We start from the raw sequence: 14831 nt of genomic DNA, 5'->3' as shown, positions 1-14831 counted from the left end.
TTTCCCTAGGTCATGGTGCACATTGTGACACGGTGTCTGTGTAGGTCTGGTGACTGCAGAGTAACACTGCACCCCACCCAGGGTACACACACACAGCAGGACGCGAAGCTGCAGACCATGTGTCACAGCTTGTCTGCAGGTTTGCACAGGGCCTCAGGGAAGTCACAGAACCCTCTCATCTCTGCATCCCTTTCTGGAATGCCAGTCTCCTTCCGCAGTCTTGGGAAACCTCAGAGCTCTCTGGGTCTGTCTCCCCTTGGTCACGCCCACAGTGCTTGCTGATCTGCAGGGCCACAGTGAAGCAACAAAGACAGCGGCCTATTGTACATCGAACTTGCTGGCAGACACAAGGCTATCAATGCTGCTCATTCTGGTATCCCCAGTCCTCGAACCACCTCAAGGCGGCTTGCCCTGAGTCCCCTGTACAGGGTGGGGAAATGGACCCTGCTTGGTCTTCTTGTCCCCATTGGAACACAACTAACTGGCTCCCATTTTCCATCTTGCTTTTTAAAACATTTATTAAAATTATCTCATCAAACTCAAGCTGCCAAGACTTGGGAGAGCAACATGTGGCTTGACAGGCGAGTTCAGCAGGCGGCTAGGCCGGAAACCATGGCTAGGGTTGGATGATGTCTGGTACCATTCAGGAAGAAAGGGTCACTCTCCCCATATGGCTCTGCAGCCCTGGGAGACCTGGGCCCAGCACAGGGCTCCAATGGGAGGCAGGGAAGTGGCACCCCTAGCTTGGCCAGAGCTAAGAGGTAATGAAAAGCAAGCTATTTACTTTGGACATTGATGGCTTGGTGTACATTTCCAGGCCTGGCAGAGGAGGCCCTCTTGGGCCCAGTCCATGAAAAATGGATTTGGTGAGCCCAGTGCTGAGGCAGCTCTGCCACATCCAGCAAAAACATAAACTAAGCTGCAAAGGAAATGCTGCCTACCAGAGGTACGCAGGCCAATGGACCGGCCCTGTGCACCAAGGGCCAGCACCGGCAAGGAGGTGGGATGCCTGGTACAGTGGAGCACTGGAGGAAGGGCCCAAAACCACCAGCAGCCCCACTTCCTGAATCCCTTTCTTGGTTATTATCATGCTTAGGATTTGTGGAAACTCTGGGGCATTGCCCAAGGACACAGAGGCCTGGCCCACCACCAGGGGCAGTGAAGAGGCCTTAGAGCCAAAAGCCCATTTGAGTGTTTGCCCCAAGGTCCCTCCTGGGTGTCCAGGAGCCTCACTGATCACTTTCCCTCCCATCCTGAGTAGCTCGTGCTCACCCTACCCTCCATCCTGGTTACCCTGGTGAAACCCCCATGCAATGGCCATCAGACTCAGCTCTGCCTTCAGGGGTGCTTGCTGCAGTCTCACAACACTGGATTTAATACTCTTGCTGCTTAGTCAGCAGCTGTGTGTACTAGACTGGGAAAACATCTTCTGCAGCATCGAGGCTCTTCTTTGAGAACCATCATTAGAACCAGAAGATATCTGACAACTGTGCATCTTCCATTTGCCAGAGGAGAAAATTGAGGCCCCGAGCCTTTCCCAAGGCTACCTGTGACTCAGCAGTAGCAGAAAGATCTCAGGTCTTTGTGCCAGGCCTTCCCTTTGCTCTGGGGAAGTGGGGAACATGTAGCATCTGCAGAAAGCCCTCTGGCTTCCAAGGAAGAACCAGAGGTGATGGGCGGGGAACAAGTGACAGCCAGCCCAGGTCTCCCAACTCCTGGGCCACATTCCCTCTCCCAAACCTCATAGGAAGGCTCAGTCTGAAATGAAGCTACCCCAATCTGGGCACCTGCACAGGCCCTTACCTATCAGGTCACAGCTCTGGGATGGAAGGACTTCACATGAACCCCCACACCTGCGTCCCTATTCTCAAGAGCAGCCTGCTTTCTCCCCAAGGGAGTATATGGTACTGCTGGACCAGGATCCCTCCCAGGTTGTGCCCAGACCTTCGGGGAGAAGTGCTGGGGAGGGCATCTAACAGCAGGAGTTTCAAGCCTGGTCCCTCTTCCAACAAGTTCTCCCACCCTCCCTGCTCACAGCTAATACTCCTTCCCTGGACAGAGCAGATCCCACAGTCAGAGGGCTGAGAGGCAGCCGAAGGGAATCTGAGAGCTGCCTGTACACCAGAAGGGAAGGCTTACCGTTCCTGCTTTCCTCCCATCCTGTTCCACAGAAGTCAGGACCATGAGGCTGGCCCTGGCCTTCACTGAATCCTCCCTATGTAATGTTTCCCTCTTATTTTCACACACCAACAACCAGTTCACCCCAAGGTTGCCCTAGATCATTATGCAATGGTGACCGCAACATCAACAGGTGTGAACCATAATGTAGACACCGCTCCAGCCCAGGTACTCTGGGCCCTATGTGCTACCCTGAGGCAGGTATGGCTATTATCGCATATGTCAGACAGATGAAGAAACTGAGATAGAGGGGTTCAGAACATTGCCCAGGGTTGCAGAGCTACTGAAGGTGTAACCTGGACCCAAAGCCAGGCTGACTGGCTCCAGAGACCAAGTCCTTTGTTCCTAGGATATGCACCTCTCCTCCAAAAAGCCAGCAAGCTGCAGCCCCACTGGGGATTCCCAGAGCCCTCTGGCTGCCCTGTACCCATCTCTCTACCAGCCATGGCTGTTCAGTCTCTTGGAGCACAGTATCTTGGGGAGACCAACCCAGCCTCCCCAGAACACTGGGAAGGTACTATGCCATGCAAGGTCCCCATCAGCAATGCCTGGCCTCCAGCTCCACCCAGGAAGCCTCTTCACCTTCCAGCAGGTTCTCAACCCACTCCCTGACTCAAGAGTTGGACCTCCTGAGGCAGCTGCCTGCCCTTGGACAGAGGGAAAGCCTTGCAGCCATTTCCCTTCTTTTTGACCTCAGACCTGCTCACTGCAGTCCCCAGTTGCAGGTGTTCCCTGCTACTGATTATTATTAGCCCACAGGACACCATGGGGAATCTAGGGACCCTGAACCAGTCCACTCTACACTAGCCCACATCACCCATCTCCCTCAACCTTGCCATCCAAGGGCTAGATGGGGTCCAGCCCAGTTTCTTTGCCATCCCTCCCTGGGTGGGGGAAACAGGAAGGACAAGTCCAATTCACAGGGCATCTTCTACAATGAAATTAGAAGGCTTAATGATGTCCATGCCACAAAGCTAAAACACTGTTCATACCTGTTGAACACTATGTTGGAGAAAAGTCACCAGATCCTCAAAGCAGGTCAAACTGTAAAGCATGAGCTGAGAAGAAACACACACAAGGTGAGATACATACCCTACCCAGGGTCAGCCTCAGCAGCTGCCTTCAGTTGCTACCAACCCCATGGGACCTGTCACCAAGCAGAGAGGGGTGCCCCAGTACCTAAGCAACTTAGGGATGCCCAGTGCAGCTGGGGTTCCAAAGCCAGTCAGCCCCATAGCAGCCCTGGCCTGCACTCAGAGCCCCCAGGACTCCCAGCATCATGGGACTAAGGCATGGGATCCAGCATCAGGTGAGTCACAGTATTTGAGAAGGGGAGATGAGGGTACCATGTCAAATCTCAAAAGCCAGGACAGGTTCTGAGTTCATGGGAAGCAGCACTTGTGGGGCCCCTTTGCTTGCTCAGTAGGTCAGGAAGAAACTTTTAAAGACAACATTCAACAAAGTGAGGCTTTCCATGAGGGTCCCAGGGTCACATGTGCCCATAGTAAAATCAAATGAAACCAATTTGTTATAACAAAAGTTCTCAGTGAAAAGGTGGCAAGTTTCGAAAATTTCACTGTGTTACTGTTTGCGAAATGCAAAAATGTACATCTCTCATTTTACTCTCACCTCACCTTGCTTAGGTCCGGCCTTGTGGCTGATGCTCTAAGCCATTCCCCGCTTCCAAACTTCCTCTCCCTCTCTGGGCTGCCCCCACTCTCCCTCCTATAAGAATCCTAGAGAAGATGCTGAGGAAGTAGGAAGAGAGCTGAGAAGGCCAGGGCTGCATGGAGACTATGGGGGGAACCTCACCCTGGATATCCCCCAGGTAGCAGGGAGCCCCGGGCCTTTTGGCCACAGAGTCAACTCACAGCCACCCATCTCAGCCCCACACTCAATCCCAGACAGGAGTCTGTGACCTGGGCTGTGGAAAGGTCCAGCCAGCCCCAGCTGGGGAGGATTTACTTATATGAAAGAAGACAGTCCCCAAACAAAGCCAAAGGTTGCGTGATAATTTTCCAGAAAGTCGTACTGTTTCTAAGACTCCATCTGCTTTGTATTTCCCTGTTGGACTGAACTGCTGTGTTCCCGAAGCCCTAAAAAGGAAAAGAAGGTGCATGAGTCCTCTGCCAGAAGAGAAGACGGGTCCTCCAGCCAGGACAAAACCGTATGTCATTAAATGAGTACAAATGAAAAGGTGGCTCCAGTGGAGAGAACAGGGCCAGGGTTTCTGGTTTTCCCCTGCTTTGAACTCACCCACTTGTCTGGGCCCAGAGTACTCACTAGCAAGGGAAAAAAAAAAGTGGAAAAAAGAGAGCAGAGGGTGAGCTTGGAATAACCAAACCTGAGCCCCAGCAAGCAGAAGTCTGACTCTCATCCACAGCTGGCAAATATGTCTGCTTAGGTCTGGCCTGGTGGCTGATACTGACCCTGAGGCCCCCCAAGGAAACCCCCTCTGCAGTCACAAGAGGTATACAGCCAGCACAGAACCAACTACATGCAGAATTTGAGTTCAGGGCCACTGTGCCAGCAGCTGCTGTGTAACTTTGGACCCACCACCTTCCCTCTCTAGGTTTTTGTGTCTTAACCTCTAAAACAGGGAAAAATCCAGTTCCTGCTCCATCAGCCCTTAGGAGACTGCCTCATAGATCTAAAGTGCCAAGGTTAATAAGCTACCTGGAACATGATACTAGAGACAGGTAATAGTAACAATAAAAGTAACTGCAACAGCATTAGTGATAATATCTACCCATGGCTTAAATGAAGCTTAGTTTGTGCCAGTATTCTAAGTACTTCACATTTACCATTTATCATCTTTTTATATTGATAAATGATTCAAACTAATAACATTTATATATTCATGCCATTCATTATACTGAGTCATTTAGTTCTCACAATCACCCTATTAAATAATCATTATAATCATCCCCGTTTCTACCTAAGTAAACAGATGAGGCACAGAAAGGTTACATCAACTGTGCACAATTACACAACCAGTAAGCAACAGCTTTTGAGACTCTTCCTCCCTTAACTGCTATGTTACCGTGACCAGCTGGTAGTCCCTGGCCCTCAAAGATCCCCCTTTTCTAAAGCTTAGCCACACAGTTTGGACAAAGTGATGTCTCCTCTCTGAGGGGTCAGGCCGAAAAGCCTACCGACTACCCATGGGGACTGTGGGGAGAAGGACAGAGGCAGAGAAAAGTGGATGGTGGGTCAGGGAAACAGAGTCCAGGACCTGGCTCCACCTTAACTGCCACCTCTCTGACTCCTCCTCCTCCAGAAAGTGGGACTCAAGTGACAGCAGGCAGGACCATGCTTTGGGGACTGTGAATGGCAGAGCTGAGCCATCCTGAGGTACTGTTTCTTGAAGCCTCTGGATCAGGAATGGACAGAGAGCAATTGGCTGCCAGGGCCACAGGCTTCCTCAGAGGAGCATCCCCAGGAAAGTGCAGCAGACAGGAAGTCATGCTGAGGGCCCAGCCCCTGCTCAGCCTGGGCTGCCCAGCACACACAGTCCTCTCACTGAGGACAAGAGCAGCTGTGTCAGCACAGACTGAGTGGCCCTCAGAATCACTCACAGTGTAACCACGGCTTGCTTGTGGCCCCCAGCCCGCCACAAGATGTCTGCGATGGCCAGGGTGAGACAGTGTGTCCTCTGGGCCTCTGAAGGCTGCAGCCGCCTGAGGACAAGAAAGGGAATACATTTATGCTCATGGGACACAGCTGAGACAGTGCAACCCTGTTGGCGCAGGGTAGGTGGCCCCTTCTGCAAATGGCTCCTCATCCCCCACCCCACAAGGTGTCACCTGCAGTCCAGGGACTCCAGGCTGAGCCTAGCCTAGGGAGAAAGTCTCTCTGTGGAGTAGAGTCACAGGAGTAGCTTTCAGGGAGGGATAGGGTAAAGGGGCTGCAGGAGAAGAAGGAGCGAAGGGGGGGCTTCAGTGGGCCAGAGACCAGGAGTCCAGGACAGGCATGCTTTGGAATCGCTGCCACCTCAGGCAGACGGGAGGCACTGCCTGCCCTGGCCTTGGCCCATCCGACATCTTGGCTCTGGAGACACAGCATGTGCAAGCAAGTGCTCCAAGCTTTCCCTGCAACAGAATCTGAGGCCACGGGTGGCAAGGGGACAACAGCCTGATTGGCTGGATGCTTAGACATGGTGTGTGGGATGAAAGGAGGAGGAAGTATTAGAGGATGACCCTATGGCTGTAAGGATCCACAGTTGTGCTGCCAATTAAAATACAGAGCATGTAGCTGGGACGGGGGCAGCTGAGGAGGGGGTCCAGACAACCTCAGACTCACTGAGGGTCCAGTGGACGCTGAGAAAAGCTTCCAGACCCACTGAAAGCATAGGAGAGAGGTGGGGGCACAGATTTCCCAGAAAGAGTGAGGATGGGCAGGGACAGTGGCCAAGGACAGGCCTCCAGGGCATCAGGAGGCCAAGGAGGAAGAGCCAAGGAGAGGGTCATGGTCTAGGAGACAAGTCTCATGCACAGCAGGCAGTCAGTACCACCAAGAGACTGAGCTCTCCTGCAATAAAAATGGTGACTAAGAGGTTCCTGGTGCCCAGAAAGAATGAGAGAGAGGAAGGCCAACAGCCAAATATAGACGTTTCTTTCCATTTGACATTTCCCCAGGCTCATTAGAGCTGGGCTTCTTGCCTTCCCCCGCATTCTGTGAACTTTTCCAAAATTCGTGAAAAAGCCAGCCTGAGTGGGTCTTTCTTCCTAACAAATAAAAGGGCTGATGAAAACCCTGCTGGGGAGAGGGAGGCAAAGGAACGTGGACCCCGACTCCAGGTTTTCAATCACCAAAAAAATGCCTGAACTCCACACAAAGGTGTAAAAGGGTAAGAATGGGATTTGTCCCTTCACCTGCCCACGATACCAGGACACAGCTACCATACTTGGTAACAAGTGGTTACTGCCTAATGCTGGAACACAGAGTCAGGGACCTACAGCCAGGCCGCTGTGGGTCCCTCACTTTAAAATAAGTAGTAAAGGGAGAGACACAGTGGCCCTTCAGTTCCTGTGCAGAAACTGGCCATGGTAAAGCCCTCCCTCACAGCACTGGGAGCCTTAAACAAGACAATGCCTGTGAAGCAAGGGCCCGGTGCCTGCTCCTATCACTACTATTTGTGAAAACTTTAGGACCCCACTTGGGTGAGGCCACAGAGATGGGGGCACCCAACATCTGATGTGAACCTGGCACCCAGCACCTGGTGCTGGCAATCCTGTAGCTGAAGCAAGCTCCGTAGCAAGCACTCAAGTGTGCAGGAACAAAACCTGAGGCAGCCTACTGCTGCTTCAGGCTCAGGAAGCCTGCCATGCTCCTCACAGGAAATAGTAAGCACACCATCACCAAACCGGACAGCCTGAGCTGTCAGCAGTACTGGCCCAGGTCACTGCTAACTAGGAAAACAACATTGAGAAAACACTGCTCTAGGTTTTGGGCAAGGCTACACAAAAGACAGAAGGGGCCTGGACAACAGAGTTTGTCAGACAAAGGACAAAGGTCTGGATGTTTACCTCTTAGGATTCAGAACCCACAAACATAGACTCCATCGTACCCCTCACCTCCTGTTCTATGCCTTGCCCTCCTCCAAGTGATGGTCATATCCTGCCAATTGCACTACCTGAGTCTCACACCTATCCTCTTCCAGACCCTGTCCTCAGCATTTATGCCCCTCCAGTCTCCAGGGTACACGCTCCCCAGATGGGTGCTGTATCCCCAAATACAGCACTCCTGATACACCAATGCTCCCCCGTCCAGCTCTGACCACACTGGGCGCTGGGCCAGCTTCCTAAGTATATATAGTGTCTAGAACACCTGTGCTGCCAAGTTTCCACACCTGGAACCAAGGTGGATGATGTCTTCCAAACATGGCACTTTGCACTAAGCCAGAGTGCAGCTAACAGACTCCTCAGCTAGCTTCTCAGTAAAGGGAAAATAAGATTTAAAAGCCAATGTGTGTTGAGTTCTTGCCATGTGCCAGGCACTGCTAATAAGCACGTTAAATGTATTATTTCATCAAATCATTAAAGCAACCATAGGAGTTAGGCGCTATTATTATCCTCTTTTTAAGATGGGGAAACTGAGATGCAGAGACTAAGTGATTTATCCAAGGTCATGTTGTTAGTAAAAACTGGGGGAAACACTGAAGAAGAGTGTGGGAAAGCAGAAGCAACTGCATTGGGTACTTGGTTTCACTGTTTTGTTTTTTACAGTGCTGAGGACAGAACCCAAAGCTTTGTTCATACTAGGCAGCTATTCCACCTATAAGCTATATTCCCAACCCTGGCACTTGATTTTAAGAACCAATGTCCCTTTGCCTTTGAACCCATCTTGCCAGTACCATGCAAGATAACCTAGAGATCTTACTCCTGAGCTAGGCCATCCCCTGTTCTGTCTATGTGCTCTGCCTGTGGCCCTCAGAGCCTACCTGTGTCTATACATAGTCCTGGTTCTGTCCATCTGCTTCCATTTAGTAGCTTCTCTAGTCTCCCACATCTCCTTCCCTGCCCCACTGGCCCAGCCTTCTGCATCTTTCTGAGACATGGCATTTTGAGAGATGGCTTTTCAGATAACACAACAGTGGAGCTAGAAACGTACAGTTTCAGGCAGGCAAGAGACCTGGGACTGATCCTGGCTCACAGGTGTGGGGGACCTCATGTCCTCCCTGACTGATGCCCCTGACATCACTGAAGTCTTGCTAGTCTGTCGTCTAACCTGCCCAGAGTTGTCACACTTGAGTGTGCATGCCTGAGTGCTTGTCCTACAGGTGACAACATGGGAAGGAGTCACCTGCATCTTCCTTCATCACCTGGACTTGCCCTTCAGACAATTCAAGGGCAGCCCTTACTGGTTACCCCTGGGTGCCTATGAAGGTCCTGTACTGCCTAGCCATCAGACATACATCTGCCACACTCTCACCAGGAATCTGGCACTTGGCCAGGCTCTTACATCAGAAGTTTCTTCAAGCACCTAATTCCTCTCAGAAGTGCAGGATGAAGGTATTTGTCTAGGGAGAGGTGAGCAGGGGAAGGTGGGGATAATACATTCTACATTTGCTCAAGTGTGTCAAAATAAAGAGATGTTTCTACCCTAATTATCTCAAGACTGCCTCACATGTCCACTCAGACATGCCCATGTAGAAAGTTCTGGAGAAAGCTGGCAGGTGTGTGCAGGCAGGCCATGGCTCCCTCCTCTCTGCTTCCTCTTAAAGTCAAGAGCTATTGGAGGGAGGGACAGAAGGACAGCTGGCCTGGGGCTGCAGGGCCTGGGCTGCAAGCATGGTTCTACCACTGATGCCCTGAGGAGCTGGTATAAAGTGCCCTCCTTCTCTTGGCCTTGAGTTTCCTGAACTCAGAAAGGAAATGGAGTAAGAGGATGACATTCCTGGGAACTCCTCATTTGCACCAACACTGAAGGCCCTTCCTCTCTCTTAGGGCCTGCAGGGGGTGGACTGAGCTAAATGGCCCTTGCTCCAGTGGAAAAACCCCATGTCCTGCCACCTGGTTTTGTTCTGCCGACTGAGGAGAGGACGGCTGCCAGCCTGATGAGCTGAGTCTTAATGAGGCCAGACAGTCACACAGAAAAAACACCAGGCTTGCCAAGCAGCCTTTACTTCCGCATGGCTTCCCTAGAGAGTACCATCCACCCTCTGCTCTGCTTTCACAGAACCATGTCCCTGTCACCAAAGCTTGTGGTCACTGAGTGCAGAAAGCAAAAGGCAGAGCCCTGGAGCTCACAAGATGCTGGTGTACAGCGTGGCAGGTCCTCCAGCCAGTGGAGCATCCTGGTGTTTCTGAAAATACAGAGGAACCTTCCTACCCTCCTCTCCTCCTTTTTCTAAAGCTGGACCATTTCTGAAATCCTAGAGTTTCAGAGTAAAAAGAGGGAGACTAAAGCCTCAAAGCTAGCCCGGCACACAGCCTGGGCAGGAACCCTGGTGATCCATCAGTCAATGGAAAAGTTGTACCCATGCTCAGTGAACACTGAGGAGCTGCAATGGAGAGAAGTTTATGCCCACTGGCCCAGTGTCACCCTTCACTACCACGACACAGGAGATTCCATGTCTGTTGTATTACTTACTATCTGTTTGTGCTGGCTTTTTCTAAATTAGGGCAAGGGGAGGCACTGCTGATGAAAGAAGCCCTTCACAAATAGAGCCACCCCGAGTCTCCAAGAGCCTGGAGGGTGCTCAGTGACCAGCCTCCACCACCCTGCCCTCTCTGACTCCCAATGCTTCCAGGGCACAGCAGTATGACATGACATGGCAGATAAGCACCACCTGCCAGTCTTGCTTATTTCTATCATGGTGTCAAGTCTGACTCTGAGCTAACATCTGTCCCTCTCTGGGTCCCAGCCGAGTATGATAGTCCTACTCACTTGCACAACTCCTGAAGCTTTGCAGGGGCTCTGTTTACATTTTTTAATTGACTTCAACTTGGGCTACAGGTTACTGGGGGAGAGGTCCTTGCTGGGTCACAGAGAAGCAGCTGGCCCTCTGACACCTCTTCCTGAGTCCCCTCCTCAGGCTTCTGAAAGAGCTGGTGACTGAACCCTGTCAGTGTGGCCTGGGGTGGCAGGGATTGGAGGTGCAGAGAGGATTAGAGCAATATCCAAAGCTTCAGGACCCAAAAGGAAGGGGAGGTCATCTCTATAACAAGGATCACCAGAAGGCCACCAACAGGCGAGCTCTCTTGGTTGCTGGCCTTGTTCAGTCCAGCCAGGCAGCCCTCCCACCAAGCCAGTTCCTTCCCACCCCTCAACACCACCTAACACAAAGCCCCCAAAATGACCCACACAACACACCCCATCACACCATAATATAACCCCCAACAACAGATCATCACATAACACCTGCCCGCACAATGCAACCACACACAACACACCCCCACAATACAACCACATACCCTATAAAACAACCCAATACAACCTCCGCATATAACACAACTCCCGCACAACCTCCATGTATAACACACACTGACACAACACAACCTCATATACAATACAACCCCACACAACATACTCTCCATAAACAATACACCTCCTATTCAACACACCCTACATACAACACACTTCACATATAATGCAACCCCACACAACATAACCCACATACAACCCCACACAATAGTCTTCTACACAACCCCACATACACAACACAACCCCACAGAACCTACACACAACCCCACATACAACACAACTCTACACACAACCCCCCACAAGACAACTCTACATACAGTACAACCCCCACACATAATTTGCACACAGAACACAATTACTCCGTACAACACAACTCACATAAAACACAATCCCCCCAAACAACAGAAGTCAAACAATGCCCACATGCATAATACAACCCATATACAAAATAACTCAAGCACACAACTTATATATACATGCAACACCATGTCCACACACATAACACAGCCCCCACACAACAGAATCCAGACACACAATTACTCAAATATATTCTCTACACAGCCCCATGCACAACACAATCCTGATATGTATAACAACCCACAAATAACAAACCCCAACATAACACAAATCCCACACATAATACCCCATGCATAACATAATACCCCACAGGACACTACCCTTACTTATATTGTAAGCCCCAGCAGCAATTTCCATCCTTGTCCCTGTGCATCCTTGAGCCTCAGTGCCCAGCCCAGCCACAGATACAGCAGCCCTGGCCCCTGGAGCTTCTACTCTAGCTATCCCGCCTCTTTTTTCTAGGTTCCAACAGACAGGAAGCCCTGGGCCAAGGCTACATTCCCTCCTGATCCTTCCCCTGCACACCCACAGGAAAGCTGTCCATCTGGTAGGCTCACAAATACACCCTGCGGATATATATGTAGGCCCCAGTCTAAATTGGTGCGGCAGCTGTCAGGCCAGCCACCCACAGTTTGGCAAGGTATTCTTTACACCAGGAGCTCCATTTGACCCCCAACCTGGATGACCTTCTCCCTTCCAAGCCAAGCCTTGGTTCCCTCTCTGGTATGGAAAGCAGAGATCTACCCCCTAGGATGTGTGATGGGGGATATAAAAGCTCTTACAACCCTTATGGAGGTGGGGTGGTGGGATACAAGCAACCAAGCCAGCCTTATGTCATGGGCAGCATCAGCCCTTCCTGGAACCAACTTAAGCACTACATCCTGACTGCTGGGAAGCCATCCACAACTTCCCCCAGAAGCTCAAATTCAAAAGCAACTCTGAAGGGGCTTTGGGCTGAAGTGAGTCATGAAACATCTTTCACTTGGCCAAGGCCAAGGTTTACTCCAAATAGCTGGTGGTCCCAAGGGCCCAGAGGCCCTGCTGGCAGCCTGACCCTACACATCCCTGGCCCCAGGTCACACCCTGACCCTCCAAACACTGCACTGGCCACTCCAGGCAACACTCTGCTCTTCTCCCTGCCCTAGGGGCATTGCACATCTTATTCTCTTTACCGGAATGCCATTCTGCCTCCCCTCCCTCTTTGTCTGGACAACTCAATCATTTGTCTATGTGCTCATTCAACAAAAATCCCAAGGTCCTCTCCTGTGGATCAGTTGCTAGGCTGGATGCCAGGGATGCAAGCTGCCGACCAGGCAGGCTGGGAAGGTCACTGTTTTCAAGGGGCTTAAGTTCTGTTGGTAAGAGAGAAGCAGACATGGAGGTAGCTGCCTCTAAACTAGAGGCAGCCATCGGTGGTGGAGTCATTAGAGGCAGGCCTGGGATTATCGACCCAGGGGTGTTAGGGAAGGCCTCCATGAAGATGTGCAGTGAGAGAGGGGCCAGTGGGTACAGCTCCTGAGCACACAGGCCTATGGGCCTGGACAGGAGGGAAAGAACATTGAGGCAGGAAAAAGAGTGTGTACGGATATGTGAAGGTACATGGGGGTGGCTATTCCTCCTGCAGATATCAGTAAGAGTCAAATGTGCCCCTTGGTGTCAGGGCAAATCCTTAGGAGCCTGTATGTCCCCAGTTATCATCTGTCCATTTGTCTCCCATTAAATTCTAAAAGCCATGACAAGCAGGCTACCTTTGTCTTGGTCAGACTCATAGCACTGTTGAGCACCTGGTGAGTACATACTGCATACTTTTTTGCCAAAAGTATTCAGATTTCCTGTGCTACCCCACCAGGTGCATTCCTGGGCACAGAGGACTGTGTTGGCCTCTGAGCTCTTTGCTGAGCCAGATTTTCACAGCAGACAGTGGGCATGATCCTGTACAGACAGGAGCAACTATGGACAGACCCAGAATGGTAAGCAAAGAGACAAATGAGGCGAGAGTGGTAGAAATGTTACACTGCTGTGCTTTTGGTTTGAGTAAAGCAACTTGATTATCTTGAAAAAGTACTAGAAAAACTGTAAGATGTCAAGCATGAAAAGCCAACTTCACTTAGATCCTAAGGCAAAATCATCCATGCTGGGAAAATATCTTATTTGACTATTGAAAATAGTTGTCTGTCCCTTCCAGTAAACTGCATCTCTCCCAGGCACTTGGATGTAAATGAAGGGGACGGAGTGGGCCTCATTGTCTTGACGACATGGAGGCTCTTTTTGTAAAAGGCTCTGAAATGCTTATTTCAAAGAACAAGTGACTTTCAGTGAAGTCCAGGAACTGGCAAAACTAGGCTATGGTTTTAGAATCATTTGGAAGGAGGATAGGGGTACCTACTAGGCATATGGAGATACTTCTGGAATGCTGCGAATATTTTCTCTCTTGGTCTGGGTGACTGGTCATGGGTACATGATTTTGTTTTTTGGGTTTTTTCCCAAATTAAAAAAAAAAAAAATGAAAGTGCCAGAATTGTGTAGTTCCTAGGACAACACAGTACAAGCTAGTCAATGGAGCCTTGAGGGGGACAAGGTAAGACGGCTGCCTTCTTAGGTTGGCGCCCATCTTGTGCACCAATTGAGGTGTAGGGTCATGGCTTTCTGTCGGTCCCTCAACCTTACCGAGTGCCTCTTGGGAGAGAATGTGTCTGATTTCCTACATCCCCTGTGCAGGTGCAGGAGTGTTCCTGCAATGTGCACTGGATCAATGAGAATGAGTGTGGGCATCCGGGGCAAACACTTAACATGTGAAATGGAATGTACGTGGCCACAGAGGGAAGAAGCCATGTACTGTGGACTGGCTGGAATGTGTGGTTCTGGCTACTGGTAGAGGGGAGGTAGTGGGAAGGCAGGGAGCTCTGGAATTTATCAAAGGGCCAGCAGATAGACGTGGGTGTGGAAGGGACCACCCTGCTGCCTGATGCCTTCTGAGGAGGCAGACTTGGTTGCGGTGCTATCCTCTGCCATGTGAAACTCCACTCACCAGTCCTCCAAGCCCCCAGAGACAAAACCCACTCAACTGTTCATGTAACAGAAGTCAGAGCAGGCCCTCCTGGCGTGTCATGACCCTTTTCTTTCTTGACCTCAGGAGACGGGAAACATGAGGGAATGCAAACATTTGCTTACTTAGATCTTTGTCCTGGACTCTCCAGAGAAACCTTGGGAAGGAAGACACTAAGAGTAAGCACCAACTTACTGAGGGCAGTCAGCTCCAATCTCCCCTTCAAACAGGAGTTTCTGCAGCACACAGCCTTGGACAGCTGCCAACACCCCACAGGGACCACCCTGCAGAAGACAACATTCGTCACTAGCAGTGCACACCG

The 14831-nt window shown here is 50.9% G+C and overlaps 1 protein-coding gene across 8 annotated transcripts in view; it reads right to left on the bottom strand.

The window, feature by feature from the left end:
• Positions 1-14831, bottom strand: part of Mindy4 (MINDY lysine 48 deubiquitinase 4) — a 112442-nt gene that overhangs the window by 32053 nt on the left and 65558 nt on the right. For 4 of the 8 annotated variants that reach the window (XM_074065242.1, XM_074065244.1, XM_074065247.1 and 1 more), the window contains 4 exons: positions 14705-14793; positions 5757-5858; positions 4211-4274; positions 3171-3236 (listed from right to left, as the gene is read on the bottom strand). In XM_074065242.1, the coding sequence (XP_073921343.1) occupies positions 3171-3236; positions 4211-4274; positions 5757-5858; positions 14705-14793 (321 nt within the window). Of the gene's footprint in view, positions 1-3170; positions 3237-4143; positions 4275-5756; positions 5859-14704; positions 14794-14831 lie in introns of all 8 variants that reach the window. The other 4 variants (XR_012445266.1, XR_012445267.1, XM_074065243.1 and 1 more) reach the window with 3 other exon arrangements.

The sequence above is a fragment of the Castor canadensis genome, chromosome 2 (assembly GCF_047511655.1).
Source record: "Castor canadensis chromosome 2, mCasCan1.hap1v2, whole genome shotgun sequence".
Lineage (NCBI taxonomy): Eukaryota > Metazoa > Chordata > Mammalia > Rodentia > Castoridae > Castor > Castor canadensis.
The sequence above is the reverse complement of the archived record's forward strand: the minus strand, read 5'-3'. Positions and strand labels throughout refer to the sequence as shown.